The sequence below is a fragment of the Rhinoderma darwinii genome, chromosome 4, assembly GCF_050947455.1.
Source record: "Rhinoderma darwinii isolate aRhiDar2 chromosome 4, aRhiDar2.hap1, whole genome shotgun sequence".
Taxonomy (NCBI): Eukaryota; Metazoa; Chordata; class Amphibia; order Anura; family Rhinodermatidae; genus Rhinoderma; species Rhinoderma darwinii.
This window is the reverse complement of record NC_134690.1, coordinates 197,402,999-197,421,289: the sequence shown is the minus strand read 5'-3', so window position 1 is coordinate 197,421,289 and position 18,291 is coordinate 197,402,999. Positions and strand designations below refer to the sequence as shown.

Below are 18,291 nucleotides of genomic sequence, written 5' to 3'. Positions count from 1 at the left end.
AAAAGACAACCTAATACAGATTTATGAGGCTCTAAATTCATAGCTACATTCATGTACTACAAGTCAAATTGGAATTCACCTGTCTGAATAAAAACATTCAATTTATAATTGTTACGAACATCAACTTATCACTTCAAATTAAAACTAGCGTAAAAAAAAAAAAACAATATGCAATTGTATAGCAAAAAAGAGGTTGTGCAATATTTGTCTGACTAATCATTAATATACGCATTTGTAACGGCGGTTCGAGGTATGTAAAATATTAATTTTCATGCATAAAAAAAGGGGAAGGGGAAACTCTTGCCCCTCCCCATCCCCCGAAAAACTTTAATGGTTCCAGAATTGAAAAAAACAGGTGCCAGCAACATTATAACAACTGTATTATATATATAAAGAGCAAATCCGATCTAATCCGAGCACAGCCACTTTTCTTGCAGCTTGACACGTATAGGTCTTCAATTGAAATCAGCAAAATGAAATCTGCTACTCATGTAGATTCATCCGCACCAAGAAAAGATGTTTGTGGGAGTTCACTAGGACGGAGCCAACAATATTGGTTTAAGGTTTAGCTAATCGTTCAGCAGCTGCTGTCAGAAACCGATCTAATCTTTAAAACCCTGTGAAGAATTTGCAATTAAAAACATATCTCAGCCAGCGCTGTTCTGCAGGATTCCAAAAATAATGAAATGGATGGTGGGAAGGAGCACACTTTTCCTGGTGGTACTCCTAGCAAACGCTAATTTTAGGCTTTAACTGCACACGGGGAGAATAGATTATTACATATCACCAGAGACATCTACAGCGCTGGAAAGTAAAACATCTCGTTCATAACTCAGGCTACAATTTGTCTTAAAAAGTAATTGCGGTTTCAATAGAGGTGACATTTCTGTTAGCAGTCTCCATCCCGCCGAGACGCCACGTCAAAGAGGTTTCATTTCAATTTGAATCATTTAACAGGTCCCTTCTTCACCGCCATCAGACACTTCTGTTAGTAATGTTCTCGGACTGCTGAAAGCACACATCAAGCTTCTTTCTAAGCCTTTCTAATATAACCTGACTGCTCTCCAGATGACGAGTCAGCAGGATCAGAATGGAAGGGTCATTTTATTGAACCGTTCCCAATTGCCAACCAACAAGTATATCTAATCCCACAGACTACTGCGGTCTACGCAGAAAGCAGATGTTCAGAAACATGACACTAGGTGTATTACCTCAAGCAAGGATCTCAAACAACAGTCAAATATAAAATACAAAGAAAGAAAATGTAGTCCCCAAGTGTAGAAATAAAATTAACCATGATTTAACGGGGTCAAAATCTCTATTATATGCAAATAAATTTACTATGTATTTATCCAGAACCAATATCAAGCACTTATAGTGGTTTTAACACTTCCTAAAATTTTATTTTTATTCTAAAATTATACATTTTCCCTTTTTTAGGTGCCGTAGCAAGAGAACAGATTGATCAGTTAGTCAGTACTGCAGGGCTTGAGAAATTCCAGGAGGCAAGTAGCCAACACTAACAGAAATAAGTTACTGCTGCCTAAAAACTTTTGGGTTGTTTTAAACAAATGAAACTTTGTTGAGTTACCAAAAATGTAAAGGCTCCTGAAATTTGGTCTAACTAGCCCTAAAATGTGTAGTATTTTGTCTCTCAGCCATACAGCATAAAGAACATCACTCAAATAATGGAAAAAAAAAAAAATTGCTTTAATACGGTTTTCTTGAAGGAAAGGTCCAGCCGGAAAGGTCTATAATGTTCTGTGCCCCCTCCCACGTGAAACTGGCTTACTACCCTAGCCATCACTGCCAAGACCATCGTGAGGTGCTGGACTCCAACGCTTTGCGGCCCCTGTAAATACTAGTTACAGCTCTGTCACACCTATGTGAGGAATAACAATCACAAGTAAAAAGTAAAACATACCCTAAAGTGATCAGGAGAACTCAAAAAAAGCTTTTGACGAATCTCCTCCGGTGCCCCTGCACATAATCTGTAGAAAATATGGTAATTCCTTTCATCTTGTCCTTGTACACAGATACGCGACTTCTCCAGAAGATAGTGAGACACAAATCCCCCTACCACAGAATGCTGGATGGAGAAAAAAAATAATTATAATGTGCGTATAAAAAAGTTACGAATAAACCACACAATTATTAAACGTCAATTATAAAAGGAACAAAAGAATAAAGTCTGATTAGAAAAAGATTTCCTATACAAGTCGCTGCCATACCTGCATAGAATATATACAGACACAATAGGTACTCATCACCATGGAAGGCAGGTTATTGTGCGCTGGATAACACGTAACACAAAGAATATATTTTTCTTCTACATCCTGTCAAACAATTAAAGCCGAAGAATACATATAAAGCGGTGAGCGTAGAAAGCTTATCCTCCTGTACGAAGCACATTACATAGTCGATATCATTGATGCCAGAGAAAACTGCAACCTCCCGTCACTCTACTGGAAAAGGTTACTCTCATTATCAGAGTGGGCTTCTCCATGAAAGCTCTCTCAGCAGCGGGATAACCTTTCCTGCCATTACAAACCTTTACATGGGACACGTGGGGAAAACATATTGTTTGTTTTCTATTTATTTGGAAAGGGAAGGTCGGGAGATCAGTTTTGACAATATTAAGGCTATGTTCACACAGAGTATTTTGGGGGAGGAATATCTGCCTCAAAATTCCGTTTGGAACTTTGAGGCAGATATTCCTCTCCCTGCACGCCGATTTTCGCGGCAATTATCGCGCTGTTTTTCGCCCGCGGCCATTGAGCATAAAACAGCGAGATATACGCTTTCTCCTGCCTCCCATTGAAGTCAATGGGAGGTCAGAGGCGGAAGCGCCCGAAGATAGGGCATGTCGCTTCTTTTTCCCGCGAGGCAGTTTTACTGCTCGCGGGAAAAAGACGCCGACGCCTCCCATTGAAATCAATGGGAGGCGTTCTCGGGCCGTTTCTGCGACGCGGTTTCCGCGTCAAAAAACTCGGCAAAAGACCCCGTGTGAACATAGCCTTAAGGTTGCCACCTCAAACTGCGAAAGGCATAGGAGCAGGGTCACAGAAGAGGTGAAAACCAGTTATATCTCATCTTCCTTTGTGTTTTTTTTCTGTAGGAGACACCTCCATTTATCACTGTGGTGATATTACTAGAACAGCCTTGCATCTTTCTGGGTGAATGCCATGTGTTTGCTAAAGAGCTCCAAAGATTACGAAGCAAACAGAGTATTCATGTAATTAATTAATTGCCTAAATTTTGAGCTGCAGAAAACAGGAAATGTCAGCATATTGCATGTTCACCAGTGGCTAGTATGAGCACTGGAATATTTCAGCATGTATATATATATATATATATATATATATATATATATATATATATATATATATATCTGGGTCCTCTATTTTGTCAGGAAGCAATAAGTAATTATTTGCTTACAATAAAAAAGCGTATATAGATAATATGTAATTTTTCTGATACATTCGTATTAACCCCTTAACGACCGCCGTATAGTGTTTTTACAGCATCCGCTCAAGGAAGTTTTCCTGAAGTGCCGCCTTTTCACGGCGGCACTTCAGAAGAGGTTTCCCCCGAAACGAGAGCTGTGCTCCTGAAGCCTCAGGCTTCATGGTAACATTTGATGTTTCGGACCACGTGCCGGGAGAGGTCATCCCCCAAGTCCTCTGTAGGAGAAACTACAGTACAGGACATGGACATGAGATGGCTGAAAGGACAGACTAATCCCTTGCTGCCTGCAGCATCACAACACTACCATGCTGGAGGGGCTAAAGGTAGTGAGTGTTGGATGAGCTGGGGATTATGTTCTCCCTGAACTGCTGCCCGTCTCTCCCTCCTTTAAGGGCAGCATGTAACATAATTTTATTCTAATTCATTTAATTAATTGTCCAGCCCAATTGTAAATCTCTCCTATCCACCATTCCCATTTACACTAGCGTGTAGCTTGACTGTACAATGCTGTTTTAAGCGGAATTACCAGTCCGCCTATATTAAAGTCAGGTTTATACAAATGCTTATTTAACTTGGATTAACATGCTACACACGGAATACAATTTCCATCCTGATTTCCAACACAATTTGAAATAACAAGGGGCATAAAAAAAATGCTATCCTCAGAAAAGCAATTTATTAAAGGACAGAGAAGGATTATATAACTATCACCATTATAATTTTTCTTACATTATTACAACAGCTGAAATTCCACTGCACTAGCAGACAGTGACACATTCGTCAATCTTGGTAGACATTTGCCCTCAGGAAAGTTACATTAAGGATCGACACACAAATATTGTTTATATTACAAAACACCAAAGTTTCTAATCATTTTGATTTTGTTCAATTTGTAATACAAAATTAGGTATTCTATTGAGGACTACAGGCATGACCAATATTTATCCTATTATTTATTTATTTTTTAATTCTTTTTTTAAGAGGCTACACAGGCATTTAGGTGTCAACATCTGTGCACATAGCCTGTATAGCATATCCCTATGGTTCTGTATTACAGAGCCGTATTAACAAATCCAATTACTGCAGATCAACCTCCTCAGTCCCCATGACAACACTTCCTGCGCTCTACAGACATTTTATGGATCCAAATGTGCATCCACAACAATGAACACATACTATCTACTGCCTGGATGCACATTATGAGCCAATAACAACACTGATTTTAACCCCTTAAGGACACGGCCAATTTTGGCCTTGAGGACAGAGCAATTTTTTTTTAACATTTCCCTCTTTGCATCCCGACGCTCATAACGCTTTTATTTTTTGTACGACGTAGTTGTATGAGACTTTGTTTTTTGCGGGACGAGTTGTACTTTATGTAGGTACCATTTTTTGGTACAAATACATTATCGTTTAATTTCTATACATTTTTAATTAGATTAAAATGCAGAAAAAAAAGCAGTTGCGCAGCAGTTTTAATATTTATTTTTTTTACACCATACACCAATCATCATAAATAATGTTATACATTTGTTGTACAGGTTGTTACGGTCGTGGCGATACCAAATATGTCTATATTATTTCATGTTTTGGGACTTATATTTGAAAAAGTTTATTTATTATAAAAAATGTGTGTTTCTGTGTATTTTATTTACTTTTTATTTATTTACCATTATTTTTTTTTAACATTCATTTAACTTTTTTTTTTAATCCCATAAAGGGATTTATCATTTTTATTTTTATTTTGTAAATGTAATGTACTGGCATAGATCTATATGCCAGTACATTAGCCTGTTACTGATTGTACACAGGCAGTTGTTAGGGCAGACCTCAGTATGCCCTAACAACAGGAAATATGTTCAGACAGCCCTGGGGTCCTTCACTGGACCCTGGGCTGTCTGGCCATACGAGTTGTGGGCTTTGATCGCGTCACAGTTATTTTCTGTGACGCGATCAATGTGCAGACCCCCTCTTTAAACGCCGCGATCAGCAGTCATCGCGGCGTTCAAAGGGTTAACAGCGGAGAGAAGATGTTTCTCTTCTCTCCGCTGTCAGAGCGGGGCCGTGGCTGTGTATTACAGCCGTTGCCCCGCTCTCGATCGCACACACAGAGACGGCAGAGACTGCTGTCACACAGGACGAGTATGCTCGTCCTAATGCGCGAAGTGCTCGCCGCTCAGGATGAGCATACTCGTCCTGTGTCGGCAACCAGTTAATCACACCAGAATAAGGTCATGGGAATTTATATTTTACATCTTTAATGTGTTTTGTTATATAAAACTAACTTTTTAGAATGGTGCAGCAGCTGAATAAACAGCATTATAAGCGGTCTAATGAAAAGCAACTGTAGTATGCGAAAGTAACGATACCGTTTTACCCCACAAATATTTCAAGCGAATATAAGAAACCTTGTAATATGCAGTAGTGGACAAAATTGTTGGTACCCTTCTGTTGAGGAAAGAAAAACCCACAATGGTCACTGAAATAACTTGAAACTGACAAAAGTAATAATACATTTTTATTTACTGAAAATCAACTAATGTAAATCAGACATTGCTTTTGAAATTTGGTTCAACAGCAAAATAAAAAAAATTATTTAACGGGCCTGGACAAAAATGATGGTCCCCTTAACTTAATATTTTGTTGCACAACCTTTTGAGGCAAACACTGCAAACAAACGATATCTGTAACTCTCAATGAGACTTCTGCACCTGTCCACAGGTATTTTGGCCACTCCTCGTGAGGACACTGCTCCAGCTGTCTCAGGTTTGAAGGGTGTCTTCTCCAGACGGCATGTTTCAGCTTCTTCCACAGATGTTCAATAGGATTTAGATCAGGGCTCATAGAAGGCCACTTAAGAATAATGTTCCCAGACGCAAAAATGAAGCATACAAAGAAATGAACTTACTGTGAAACATGGGAGGAGGCTCGGTTATGTTTGGGGGCTGCTTTGCTGCATCTGGCCCAGGGTTTCTTGAATCTCTGGAGGTTAAAATGAAAACTCAAGACTATCAAGGCATTCTGGAGCAAAATTTGCTGCCCAGTGTCAGAAAGCTTGGTCTCAGTCGCAGTCCTCCAACAGGATAATGACCGAAAACACACAGCTAAAAACATCCAAGAATGGCTAAGAGCAAAGAATTGGACTATTCTGAAGTCACTTATATGAGCCCTGACCTAAATCCTATTGAACATCTGTGGAAGGAGCTGAAACATGCAGTCTGGAGAAGGCACCCTTCAAGCCTGAGACAGCTGGAGCAGTATCCTCACGAGGAGCAGGGTTGTATTTGCCACTAGGCACAGGGGGTGCAGTGCCTACGGCGTCCAGCAGAGGGGGCAGTTGCAGAATCACAGTTTTTTTTTCCCCGAGTTGAACTTGTGACCTGACCGACCTGCGGTCAGGTCACTTAGAGGGCAGGGGGAGGGGGTGCACTTCACCAGCGCTCCTCAGACTGTAATACACTCTATTTGATTGGCCAGAGCTGCTCACATGATGCCAGGTCGTGCTTTCCCTCCTCCTCACAGTGCGTAGTGCATGTGAGGAGGAGGAGATTTTTTGCAGCCCCCTTGTAGATAGCGCCCCCCCCCCCCTCTTCCTGTACATACCGCCACTGTAGCTCCCTGAAGGAGCGGAATCCCCCAATATATGGACAGTGACATCAGGGGAAACTCCTGAAGCAGAATCCCTGTCCACAGCGCTGCCGGCGTGGTGGCCGGTGATTCGGCTTTAGGAGAAGCCCCTGGCGTCACTGTCCATAAATTGACCAAGACGTCAGGTCAGGTCAGCATATATGGGCAGAGACATCAAGTGCTGAGTCCAGGAGGGGCATTCCGCTCCTTCAGGGAACTAAAGTAGCACTATGTACAGGAGGGGGAGTAGTATCTACAAGGGGGCTGTGTGGCACGACCTACAAGGGGGCTGTGTGGCACGACCTACAAGGGGGCTGTGTGGCACGACCTACAAGGGGGCTGTGTGGCACGACCTACAAGGGGGCTGTGTGGCACGACCTACAAGGGGGCTGTGTGGCACGACCTACAAGGGGGCTGTGTGGCACGACCTACAAGGGGGCTGTGTGGCACGACCTACAAGGGGCATCGGTGAGGGGCAGGCTGATGTTCTTCAAGTGGTTTCCACCTCTGACCTCCAATTGAAAGGCAGAAAATAGGAGGCAGAAAATACCTGTGGCGCTCGTTTGGAGTCTTTTGCATTAGCTTCAGCGGCTTAAAAAAATGCTAATAACTCCTTTTGACGTCATACTGCCAAACCCGTAAGATACCGATGTGCTTACTCTCGATAGATGCCGAAAAGGCTTTTGATAAAGTGCACTGGGTGTTCCTCCGCAGTGTCCTGACGCAGGTTGGCCTTGGCACCACCATGGTGGATAGGATAATGGCCTTGTACCAAAGGCCTTCTGCTCGAGTTCGTGTCAACGGACTATTATCTGATCCTCTGTCTATTGCTAATGGCACGAGACAGGGGTGCCCACTTTCGCCTCTTTTGTATGTTCTGGTCATGGAACACCTGGCCGTGGCACTGCGGAACAACCCTAATATTAATGGTATACGCATTGGCTCACAGCATCATAAATTGGCGTTATACGCAGATGACCTCCTGGTATACATCACAACTCCCATGATTTCTTTGCCATCTTTGACGGAGGAGTTTGAGTGCTTTGGTCATTTAAGTAACTTTAAAGTCAATTACTCTAAATCTGAGGCCTTGAATATCTCTTTGGATCACCCTCTAGCTGCCCATCTCGCTCAGGTTTTTCCGTTCAGGTGGTAACCTACATCTTTAAAATACCTTGGGGTACATGTCCCCACGCAACAGTCGGATTTGTATGCTCTGAATTATACGCCCATTCTACAGCGTACCATGAAGGACTTGGCGGAATACGGCGGGAACCGCATGTCGTGGTTTGGGCGTATCAATGCGGTTAAAATGGATATCTTGCCCAAATTTCTGTATATCTTCCAGACCGTCCCTATTGCCGTACCATCCAGTTTTTTCCAGGTTTTACATAGGGCCATAACCAAGTTTGTGTGGGGCTCCTCTAAGCCTCGTATCCGGTTTGCTGTCCTTAGCCGGCTAAAAGTAGACGGGGGCGCGGGTCTCCCAGACTTTAAACGATACCATCAAGCAGCGATAATTATGAGAGTAGTGGATTGGTTCCGTTCGGAAACAGGTAAGCAATGGGTGCGCATTGAAAAGGCTATGTCTCCTCTTGCATTATCCTCTCTGCCGTGGCTGTCAGTCCTTCAGAGACAAACTCTCTCTCTACCTTTCCTCACACGTCAGTTTCTCATGGTATGGGAACGGATCCTGGGTACTACGGGCCTTGTTCATCGCCCGGGTCCCTTGACTCCTCTATTTGATAATCCTTCTTTCCCTCCGGCGGAGGGTGTTGATACATTCCTCTGTTGGGAGAGAGGAAATGGTGGATGTTTGTCTGAGACCCTTACTCTAGACGGTGCCATGTTGCCAATGACTGATGTATCTGCTGCCTGCCCGGGGAGGCGGTCAACTTGGTGGTCCTATTTGCAGTTGCGGTCCTATCTCTCTTCCATGGGTGACTGTCTGGTATTACTACAGGATAAGACTCCTCTGGAACTCTACTTGTCCTTGCCCACAGCCCCTTCTCATGTGTTGTCCCACCTACATGGGATCCTTATGGCAAAATTTTCTTTTTCTCAATTATCCTTCACTGCCGCATGGGACGAGGAAATGGGGGTTAGACACTCTGAAGAGGAGTGGGGTACCGCCTTCTTTTTAGCCCATAAGTTACCGATGTCTTGTTTTGCCCAGGAAAAGAATTACAAAATACTTACCAGGTGGTACCGTTGTCCGACCTTGTTACATAGGCTATACCCTGATGTGTCTGCTGATTGTTGGAGGTGTGGGGGGGCTCCTGGAACTATGTTGCATATTTGGTGTGACTGTCCCATGCTACATCCCTTTTGGGGAAAGATTTTTGATCTAGGCAACAAGCTTTTCCATACTGAGGTTCCGACCTCGGCTTCCATAGGCTTGCTTTCTATGGTTCCTGGATCACTCCCACACATCAAAAAGGGGATCTTTCGACATTTCTTGACCGCAGCGAGAACGGTGATACCTCGTCACTAGAAGTTGCATACTGTACCGTCCCTGGCGGAATGGGTAACGGAGGTGAACGGGATTATGAGGATGGAGGAGTTGCTGTCCGCTGATAGGGGCAAATTAGGGCTCTTCGTCCAAACTTGGATGGTGTGGTCTGGATTCCGGGATGGTGCTGATCTACCTCTCTGGCTGGATGGAATGTTCTGAACAAATCATATTACCTACCTGAGGCGCTTTGTCTGTATGTGTTTTCCCTTTGTTGTCTGGTGTTATGTGTTGTGTGTCCATATATTCAAAAGTGCTCTTATATGTGTCACTTCTCACTTTACTGGGGGGGCGGTCTCCCTGACTATTGCACTGATTTGATGCGAACATGGTACAGTTATTGCCGTTATATTTCTCTTATCACTCAATTCTGATAGGTGGGAGGCTACCTTCTACTGTTGTTCTTATACATGTACATATATGCATACTGTTGTTATACTATGATACTTCATTTAAATGTATTGCACTGCGTGCAAATTTCAATTATTTTTTTTGCACAAATCGTGAAATGTTTATGTATTGTTATATTTTCAAAATAAAAATCTTTGATAAAGAAAAAAAAATGCTAATAAAAACGTCAAATAATGCTGTCAACTCAAAATCTGCCTCAAAATTCCAGAAATCAATGGGAGGCGGAGGCTTTTTTTCCCGCAAGAAGAAAAAACGCTTGCAGGATAAAGAAGCGTCATGCCCTTTCTTCAGGCGTTTCCATCTCAGACCACTTTTGGCAGAGAAAGTGTATTCTTTGCCCGTGGCGCTCAAAGGCCGCGGCCGAAAAAAATGCAGCAAAGGGAGTGCTTACCTTCCTAGGTCCGGATAGTAACCTAAGCAGTGACAGCACTAAGCTGTCCATTGGTTAGTTTACATCACGTGATCCAAGGTTACCTCAGTTCATTGGCCTATTTTTAAAAGTAGGACAATGTACTGATGTAACCGGCAGGGCTTAATTTGCTCCAGTCGGGAAGGGGGGGCCGCTGCAGGTGTGTTTTTAAAAATAAAAATAAAATAATAATAATAATAAACTGTGACCTAATCAATAATAGGGGAAATGGGCCCCGGTGTCCATGTGGGGGCAGGGGAGGGAATATTAACATGATAGAACTGAGCATTTCTTTTAGGGCCAGTCCACACGTTGCGTAAACACTGCGGATTTTCCGCAATGGATTTCATTGCGAAAAATCTACAGCATTGTACAGTAGCAGCAGAGTGGATGAGATTTGAACAAATCTCATCCACACGCTGCATAAAAAATACACCGAAAAAACTTTCTTAAATTGACCTGCGGTGCGTTTTTTTAATGTGCAAGCATGTCAATTTATGTTGTGGGATTGCTGGTTTTCCCTATTGAATTCATTGGGGAGGTAAAACCAGCAACAATTGGCACATGTTGCGATTTTCGCGGCGGAAAAGCTGCGTTAGGCTCTGTTCACATCTGCGTTCGGGTCCTGTTCTGACGTTTCATCGGAGGTTTCCGTCAGAACTGAACCTTGAGCCAACACAAACTGACACCGACGGAAACCAGAGGTTTCCGTCTCCATCACCATTGATTTCGGCAAAACGACGGGTCCAGTGCATAAAAGAGGCAAACGGAAACCAGAGGTTTCAATTTGTGTCTGCTCAGGGACCCGTTCTGATGGAAACCCTCGACGTAACGTCAGAACAGGACCCCAACGCAGATGTGAACAGAGCCTTATCGGGGACGTCAGCAGTAAAAAAGTGTTTTTTGCGGGAGAAGTTGTATTTATTTTTTTAATGGCACCATTTTAGAGCACATATAAACTATTGATAAACTTTTGTTAACTTTTTTTGTGGGGGGGGGGGGGAATAGTAGAAAAAAAAAAGCTATTCCGCCATTCTTTTTTGCATCTTATATTTACGTGGTTTACCATGTGGTATAAACAACACAACTACATTATTTTGCGGGTCATTACGATTATGACAATAACAAATTCATATTTTTTTTATGTTGTACTCAATTTTTTGTGTTTTTTTGGAAGGCAGGATTAACTGAATATAGCAATTCTGGGTTGTTCTTCATTTGATTTTTACGCATTCACCTTGCAAATTAAATAACGTAATAGTTTATAGTTCTGGTCATTATTGACGTGGAGGTATCAATTATGTGTAGCTTTTTTTTTGTTTTTTTTCATGATTATGTTTCATTGTTTTAACTTGGGATTTTTAATTTCTTTTTTAATCTATTTTTTACTTTTTTCTTTGTCCCACTATGGGATTTCACTATGCGATCATTTGATCTCTTCAATAATTCACTGCAATACTTCTAAATTGTAGTGCATTATGCCTGTCAGTATCAAACATCCATGCCAGACTTGTGACACAGCCCCGTGAAAAGGCCAGTGTGGCAAAAGTACACTAAATAACTGCCGTGAATGCCACTGGTACCTCCAGCGATCTTTAGAATAGGGGTACTGACCCCGTTCCTCCTCACTACCGGATCACAGTGCGTAGGTTTTTTAATGGAGCGGCAGTCGCACATGTGCACTGCCAACCCATTCAATGCCTATGGGGTTTCACCTATATATAGGATTAGATAGCACTGATATTCTGAAATGGCTTGAAAAGACAGAAGTGACATTAGATGTATTCCTAGCGAGCTTGGAAGTGGAGGCTCTGCATAACTCCTTGCCACATGAAAAGGGTATACAAGAAATAGGCTTCTTTTTTAGATACGCAATATGGACCGCATAATAAATTTGTATTATCTTTGTTGGAATTCAATTTGCTTACGCCGTTTCTTTCACGAATTCAGGGGAGACTGCTATGGGCGATCCTTGTGAACCGTCGAATGCAAATTTATACCTAGACTGATGGGAGAATTTGGTAGTCTTCACGGAGGACATGGAAAAGTATCTCTACTTTCTAATGCTTCGGGCGAGATATATAGACAATGTCCTATTTGTATGTACTGACACAAGATTACACTTTTTCAATTTGTAGAGGAAATTCATCTCTGAAATTCAGGAATGTTCCATCAATTTTTTGGATGTTACCATTATGTAAGGGACACAGAATAGCCTTTCCATATCACTATATCGTAAGGCAACAGCGACAAATAGCCTATTATTTTGGAATAGTCATCATCCACTGCCCCTTAAGGCTAGATTCAAACATGCAGTTTTTATGCCGTATCGGGGTCTGCTTTTATTAGCCAACCACAGGAGTGGACACAATAAAAAGAAGATGCATCAGACTTTTCTTTATACCGTTCCATGCTTTTGGATCCCCTACTGGCTTTGGCTCATAAAAATAAGCCAAAAACTGCATCAAAACTGTGTGTGTGTGATCCTGGCCTAAACCTGGTATACCAAAAAGTATTACGAAGTAATTGTTCCACAAATTTTCTTAACCCCATTCACATAAAGCAAAAAAAAAGCAGCGGAATAATAATAGAATAGTATTAAAAATGTGTATGAGCTAATAAAAGCATGCAGAGAAGGTAATGGCTATACAGGACACAATAAAACATAACGCAGGGCGACTCTATGGAGTTCTGTAATGCTTTTACATCTGCATCGTGAAAACCGAGAGTTCTGGATAAAGTGGCGTCATGGTGCTCCGTATCCTATATATATTGATTAAATCCCTCTCCTAGGTGTTATAGGACCCAGTAGAGAGAGTAGTGAGTAGGATTATGAAATCACTCACTCCAGGCATGCAATTAAATTGCTTTACTCCAGAAAAAGCAAGCAACCCCCAAGAGCTCCACATTACAAATGTAAGGTAAGATTTTGAAATAAAGTCTACCTCACCCAAACACTGAATTTTCACGTAAGACACCTACCTTTTCATTAAAGTGAATTTCTACAAATTTTCCAAAGCGACTACTGTTGTTATTACGGACAGTTTTTGCATTTCCAAAGGCTTCTAATAAGGGATTAGCTGTATGGGTGAAAATATAATGTATTACTATTCAACCACAACAAAAAATACTTGGCTGAAAGCATACTTTTTAAATTATGCATTAAGTATTTTTCATAATACAACAGAATCTCAAAAAACCCTTTCAAAATATTATATAGTGAGGTTGGAAGTTTGTACAATCATGTTAGAAATTACATTCCTGTAACAATGTCAATTGAAAGCGAGACAATCTCAAACTAGTTATTTTCAGAGCAATATGTCCGTTTCCTTCTGGGGTATTGTTAGATAAAGAACAAAAGTTAAATAACTTGAACACACATGGGAAAGCTGTATTTTAGATAATCTTTAGGGTAAACCTTTGAGCGAGCAGGAACATTGCGGTTACCTGATGAGTCATTGTGCGGCTTGGAACGCAACACATCTTACAATAAAAAGACCAATTTTCAAACCCTACATCTACAAGCTTAGCCCTTTCATTCCCCCATGTCCTGCTGACCTAACAAGCAACTCCACGGGCATTAGAAAACAAAAATGACATAAGTAGAAGCAAATTAAAAAAAGCAGTCTGGGACAAAGGAACACTTATCAAATAGTTAAACGAAGGTAAATGTAAAAGTTTTTCTAGGGCAACTGGCCTGTTATGTAATGCAGGTTTGTCCTTAAAAGTTTGGAGGAAATTATCTCCCTATTAAAGAAACATGCTCCTTACTTGTGAAAAATAGTTCAGTATTTCAGTGCTTGATCAATGATAAGCAATGTTATTTCAAATAATAAACCCCAAATTGCAAATGTTTTTAAACCGAAAAACATTGAAGATGTTCCTCTAGTGATAAACTATCGAGAATGTGCACCGATGTCTGCAGCTATCAAGAATTAAGCATTTCCAAAAACACCAAAGTAAATACGATTTGTCACATTGTTAGGCCTAGTTCACAAACTCAATAAGAGCAATAGGCTGCCCCCTTCCCAAAACTTTGAATCTGGGGTTGCACGGTGAGTGCTTCTAGATCCTACTAGTTTAATACTTGATGACATCATCTAGATGCCCATGCTTAAAGAGTCTCGGTCACCACATTATAAGTGCCCTATCTCTTACATAATGTGAACGGCGCTATAATGTAGGTAACAGCAGTGTTTTTTATTTGGAAAACGATCTATTTTCACCAAGTTATGAGCGATTTTAGCTTTATGCTAATGACTTTCTTAATGCCCAACTGGGCGTGTTTTTACTTTAGACAAAGAGGGCGTTGTACAGAGGAGTGTATGACGCTGACCAATCAGCGTCATACACTTCTCTCCATTCATTTACTCTGCACATAGTAATCCTGCATTGTTCACTATGTGCAGTCACATACACACACATTAACGTTACTGACAGTGAATAGACATCGCGTCCAACCAAGACGGGATGTCTATTCACAATCCTGACACTTCGGTACTGTTTGTGTGGGACTTACAGCACAGCAAGCGTAATCCCGCGAGATCTAACTGTAAATAACAGCACAACGTGATCTCGATGAGCTGTGCTGTAAGTCCCACACAAACGTTACCGAAGTGTCGGGATTGTGAATAGACATCCTGTCCTGGCTGGAAGTGATGTCTATTCACTGTCAGGACACTTCAGTATTGTTAATGTCGGTGTATGTGACTGCACATAGTGAACAACGCAGGATCACTATGTGCAGAGTAAACGAATGGAGAGAAATGTATGACGCTTCTCTCCACAACGCCCACTTGGTCAAAAGTAAAAACACGCCCAGTTGGGCATTAAGTCATTAGCATAAAGCTAAAATCGCTCATATCTTTGTTTTTTATTTAGAAAAACACTGCTGTTACCTACATTATAGCGCCAATCTCATTATGTAAGAGATAGGGCACTTATAATGTGGTGACAGAGCCTCTTTAAAGTGCACCTGTCTCAGTAAAGAATTCATTTAATAAAAGTCTAGCAAACTTCAAGACAATGATTCCCATCAAGTATTAATCCAAAAATCAATGCTGGTACACAACATTCAGTTTCCACAATAATTAAATATCATTAATAACATCAACACCTATAAGGTTACTGGTCAAAAAAAAAAAAAGGAGAGATAACATACCTTCTACAATCCTCTCATCAATATCTTGTCCAGACCCATAGGATTCAGTAAGATACCTGTAAAATAGTATAATTTAGTGATGAAAAAAACCAAAACTCTACTTTTAACTGGGTGGTTTGATAAGGAAGTCAGGATTACGGTGGGTCCTATTCACGACAACTGACAGCACTGCAATTTCAGCAAGATCAGCCAACAATCACATTAGTATGAGGGCAGCCTGCCAATCCCCCAACTTCTAACAAAGGTTTTTATCTCCAACTCCCCATTGGAATAAATATGCCCCATTAATTGGGTAGTCAGGGAGATAGTTGTCCGATAGTTATATTGTGTTAGTGTTCAGTTGTAACTGGTCATAGTGAAGCAGGCACAATGCAGCGATGCTGTGACATATGAACATACACCTATCTGAAATTCCTGATAATTACTAGATTATGCATGAAATTGTTTTATGACCTATTATTTAAGGGCCTAAACACAAGATTATAAAGCTCTGTGGGGTCATGTCATCAGGGGAATGTACCTAATGTCTTTAAAGAGCCTCTGTCACCAGTTTAGTATTTCTCTATCTCCTACCTAATCTAATGAACGTTTTGTTGTAGATAACTACTGCTTTGGTTTTTTTTTCAAACGTTTATTAGTGACAAATTTCTGATCATTTTTACATTTATGCTAATTATATCTAAATGCCCAACTGGGTGTTTTTTTTAGTTTCACCAAGTGGGCGTTCTAAAGAAAAAAGTGTATAACGCTGACCAATCAGCGTCATACCCTTTCCTTCATTCATGCCCAGATTTATTCACAGCACAATGTGATCTCGCGAGATCGCGCTGTGATGTCACTTACTCCCGCAGTTCCTTTACCGGAGCGGCAGAATGACCAGACATCGCCTCCAGCCGTGCCTGGACTGCTGCGGAGGAGGATAATCGCCCTGGTATGGCGGGAGCCGATATCTGGTCATTTTCCGGTCGCTCAGGTGAAGGAACTGCGGGAAGAAGTGATGTCACAGCGCGATCGCGCGAGATCACACTGTGCTGTGAATAAAGCTGGGCAGGAATCAAGAGAAGTGTATGATGCGGATTGGTCAGCGTCATACACTTTTCTTTACAACACCCACTTGGTGAAACCAAAAAAAATAAAGCCCAGTTGGGCATTAGAAAAAATTAGCATAAATGTAAAAATTATCAGAAATTTGTCACTAATAAATGTTTGAAAAAACAAAACAAAAAAAAAACTGTAGTTATCTACAATAAAAGCATTTACTAGATTAGGTAGGAGACAGATAAGTATTAAACTGGTGACGGAGCCTCTTTAAAGGTCTTCTGACAACCGGACTATGTAGATCAATGAGTCAATAGTATGGCAATCTGATAATCCAGCACAAACCAAGTCATGTTCTTGATTTAGTTTATTGCACACTTGTAATAGGTCTGAAATATCCTGTTTACATTAGTATTCAAGAATTCCAGATGAAAACTACACAAGTAAAACATTTGTAGGAAAGTATACTGCTGGAGACTTTTGCAGATCAGTTTATAACTAATGTGAAGTGAAGACATACCACTTTAGAAGTTAGAAATTACAAACACATGAGGAATAAATGCTAGCAACAATGAGGGTGCAAATATTAAATCACATACTACAAATAACTTTAGAAAATCTAAATTTAATTTATAGTACACAAACCTCAGAACAAACTTCGTATTTTCTGTCTTTCCAGCTCCGGACTCTCCGGATACGATGATTGATTGACTCATCTTCAAAACCCTCATGTCTCGGAAGGCCTTATCAGCTGGAACAAAACGTATTGTAATAAGCAACACTTTAACTCTATGACAATTTCAACTTCGTTATTTACTGTCCGCTCTCCCGATATGACGGTTTTAGTAAATACTTGTATTTCCCATGAAATAACAATTCTTCAATTTATTTATATAATTCTAAGAGGAATTAAAGTGGAACGGCACAGCGTAGAGTTATAAGAAACTATGTTCCAGAATTGTTATTTTACGGGGAACACAAACATTTAATAGAATAGACATGTCAGTAGAGATGACAAGTCCTCATTAAAGAGAACCGGTCACCTGCCCAAAATACTGCAGCGGACATTTCAGTTAGATTGCAGGCGCCTCACAGATTCTGCTGCTTTTTATTATTTTTTCTCCTAGCCACCACGGTTATTGAGATATCGGTGCTGTCACTTTTGGTGCCCGATATGCAAACAAGGCCTTTGACTGTAATTTGGACAGGTAACACCTGTCACCTGATAAGGGGTAACCGCCCACTTGACAGCCAAAGGCCTCATTTGCATATCGGACACGAGAACAAACAGCCCCGATATCTCAGGAACGATGGGGGCTACAAGAATTTAAAAAAAACAAAAAAGCATCAGAATCTGTGAGATGCCTGCGATCTAACAGAGATGTCAACTGCAGTTTTTTGGGCAGGTGACAGGTTCTCTTTAAGTATGCTTCTGAAAGGGGTGACTCATAAATGGTACAATGGGATTGCACTTTTAGATGTTTCTTTAGCTGTACCTCCCTCAGACTTTTTATTTCCTTATCGGGCATATGATCTGGGGTAATCCTAATGGAACAACCCCTTTAAGAACAGGCGTAAACATGTACATGTAAACTCTATAAAAGTCTAGTTCACACAGAGGAATTTGCAGACAGAAAAAAGATTATGACCCGCCTGCAATTTCCT

At 41.0% G+C, this 18,291-nt stretch overlaps 1 protein-coding gene across 5 annotated transcripts in view; it reads right to left on the bottom strand.

Annotated features, from left to right (window-relative positions):
* Window positions 1-18,291, bottom strand: part of MYO6 (myosin VI) — a 274,062-nt gene that overhangs the window by 189,906 nt on the left and 65,865 nt on the right. For all 5 annotated transcript variants that reach the window (XM_075862043.1, XM_075862045.1, XM_075862044.1 and 2 more), the window contains exons 6-9: window positions 17,272-17,377; window positions 15,589-15,644; window positions 13,410-13,507; window positions 1,925-2,089 (exon numbers count right to left, since the gene is read on the bottom strand). In XM_075862043.1, the coding sequence (XP_075718158.1) occupies window positions 1,925-2,089; window positions 13,410-13,507; window positions 15,589-15,644; window positions 17,272-17,377 (425 nt within the window). The remainder of the gene's footprint in view (window positions 1-1,924; window positions 2,090-13,409; window positions 13,508-15,588; window positions 15,645-17,271; window positions 17,378-18,291) is intronic.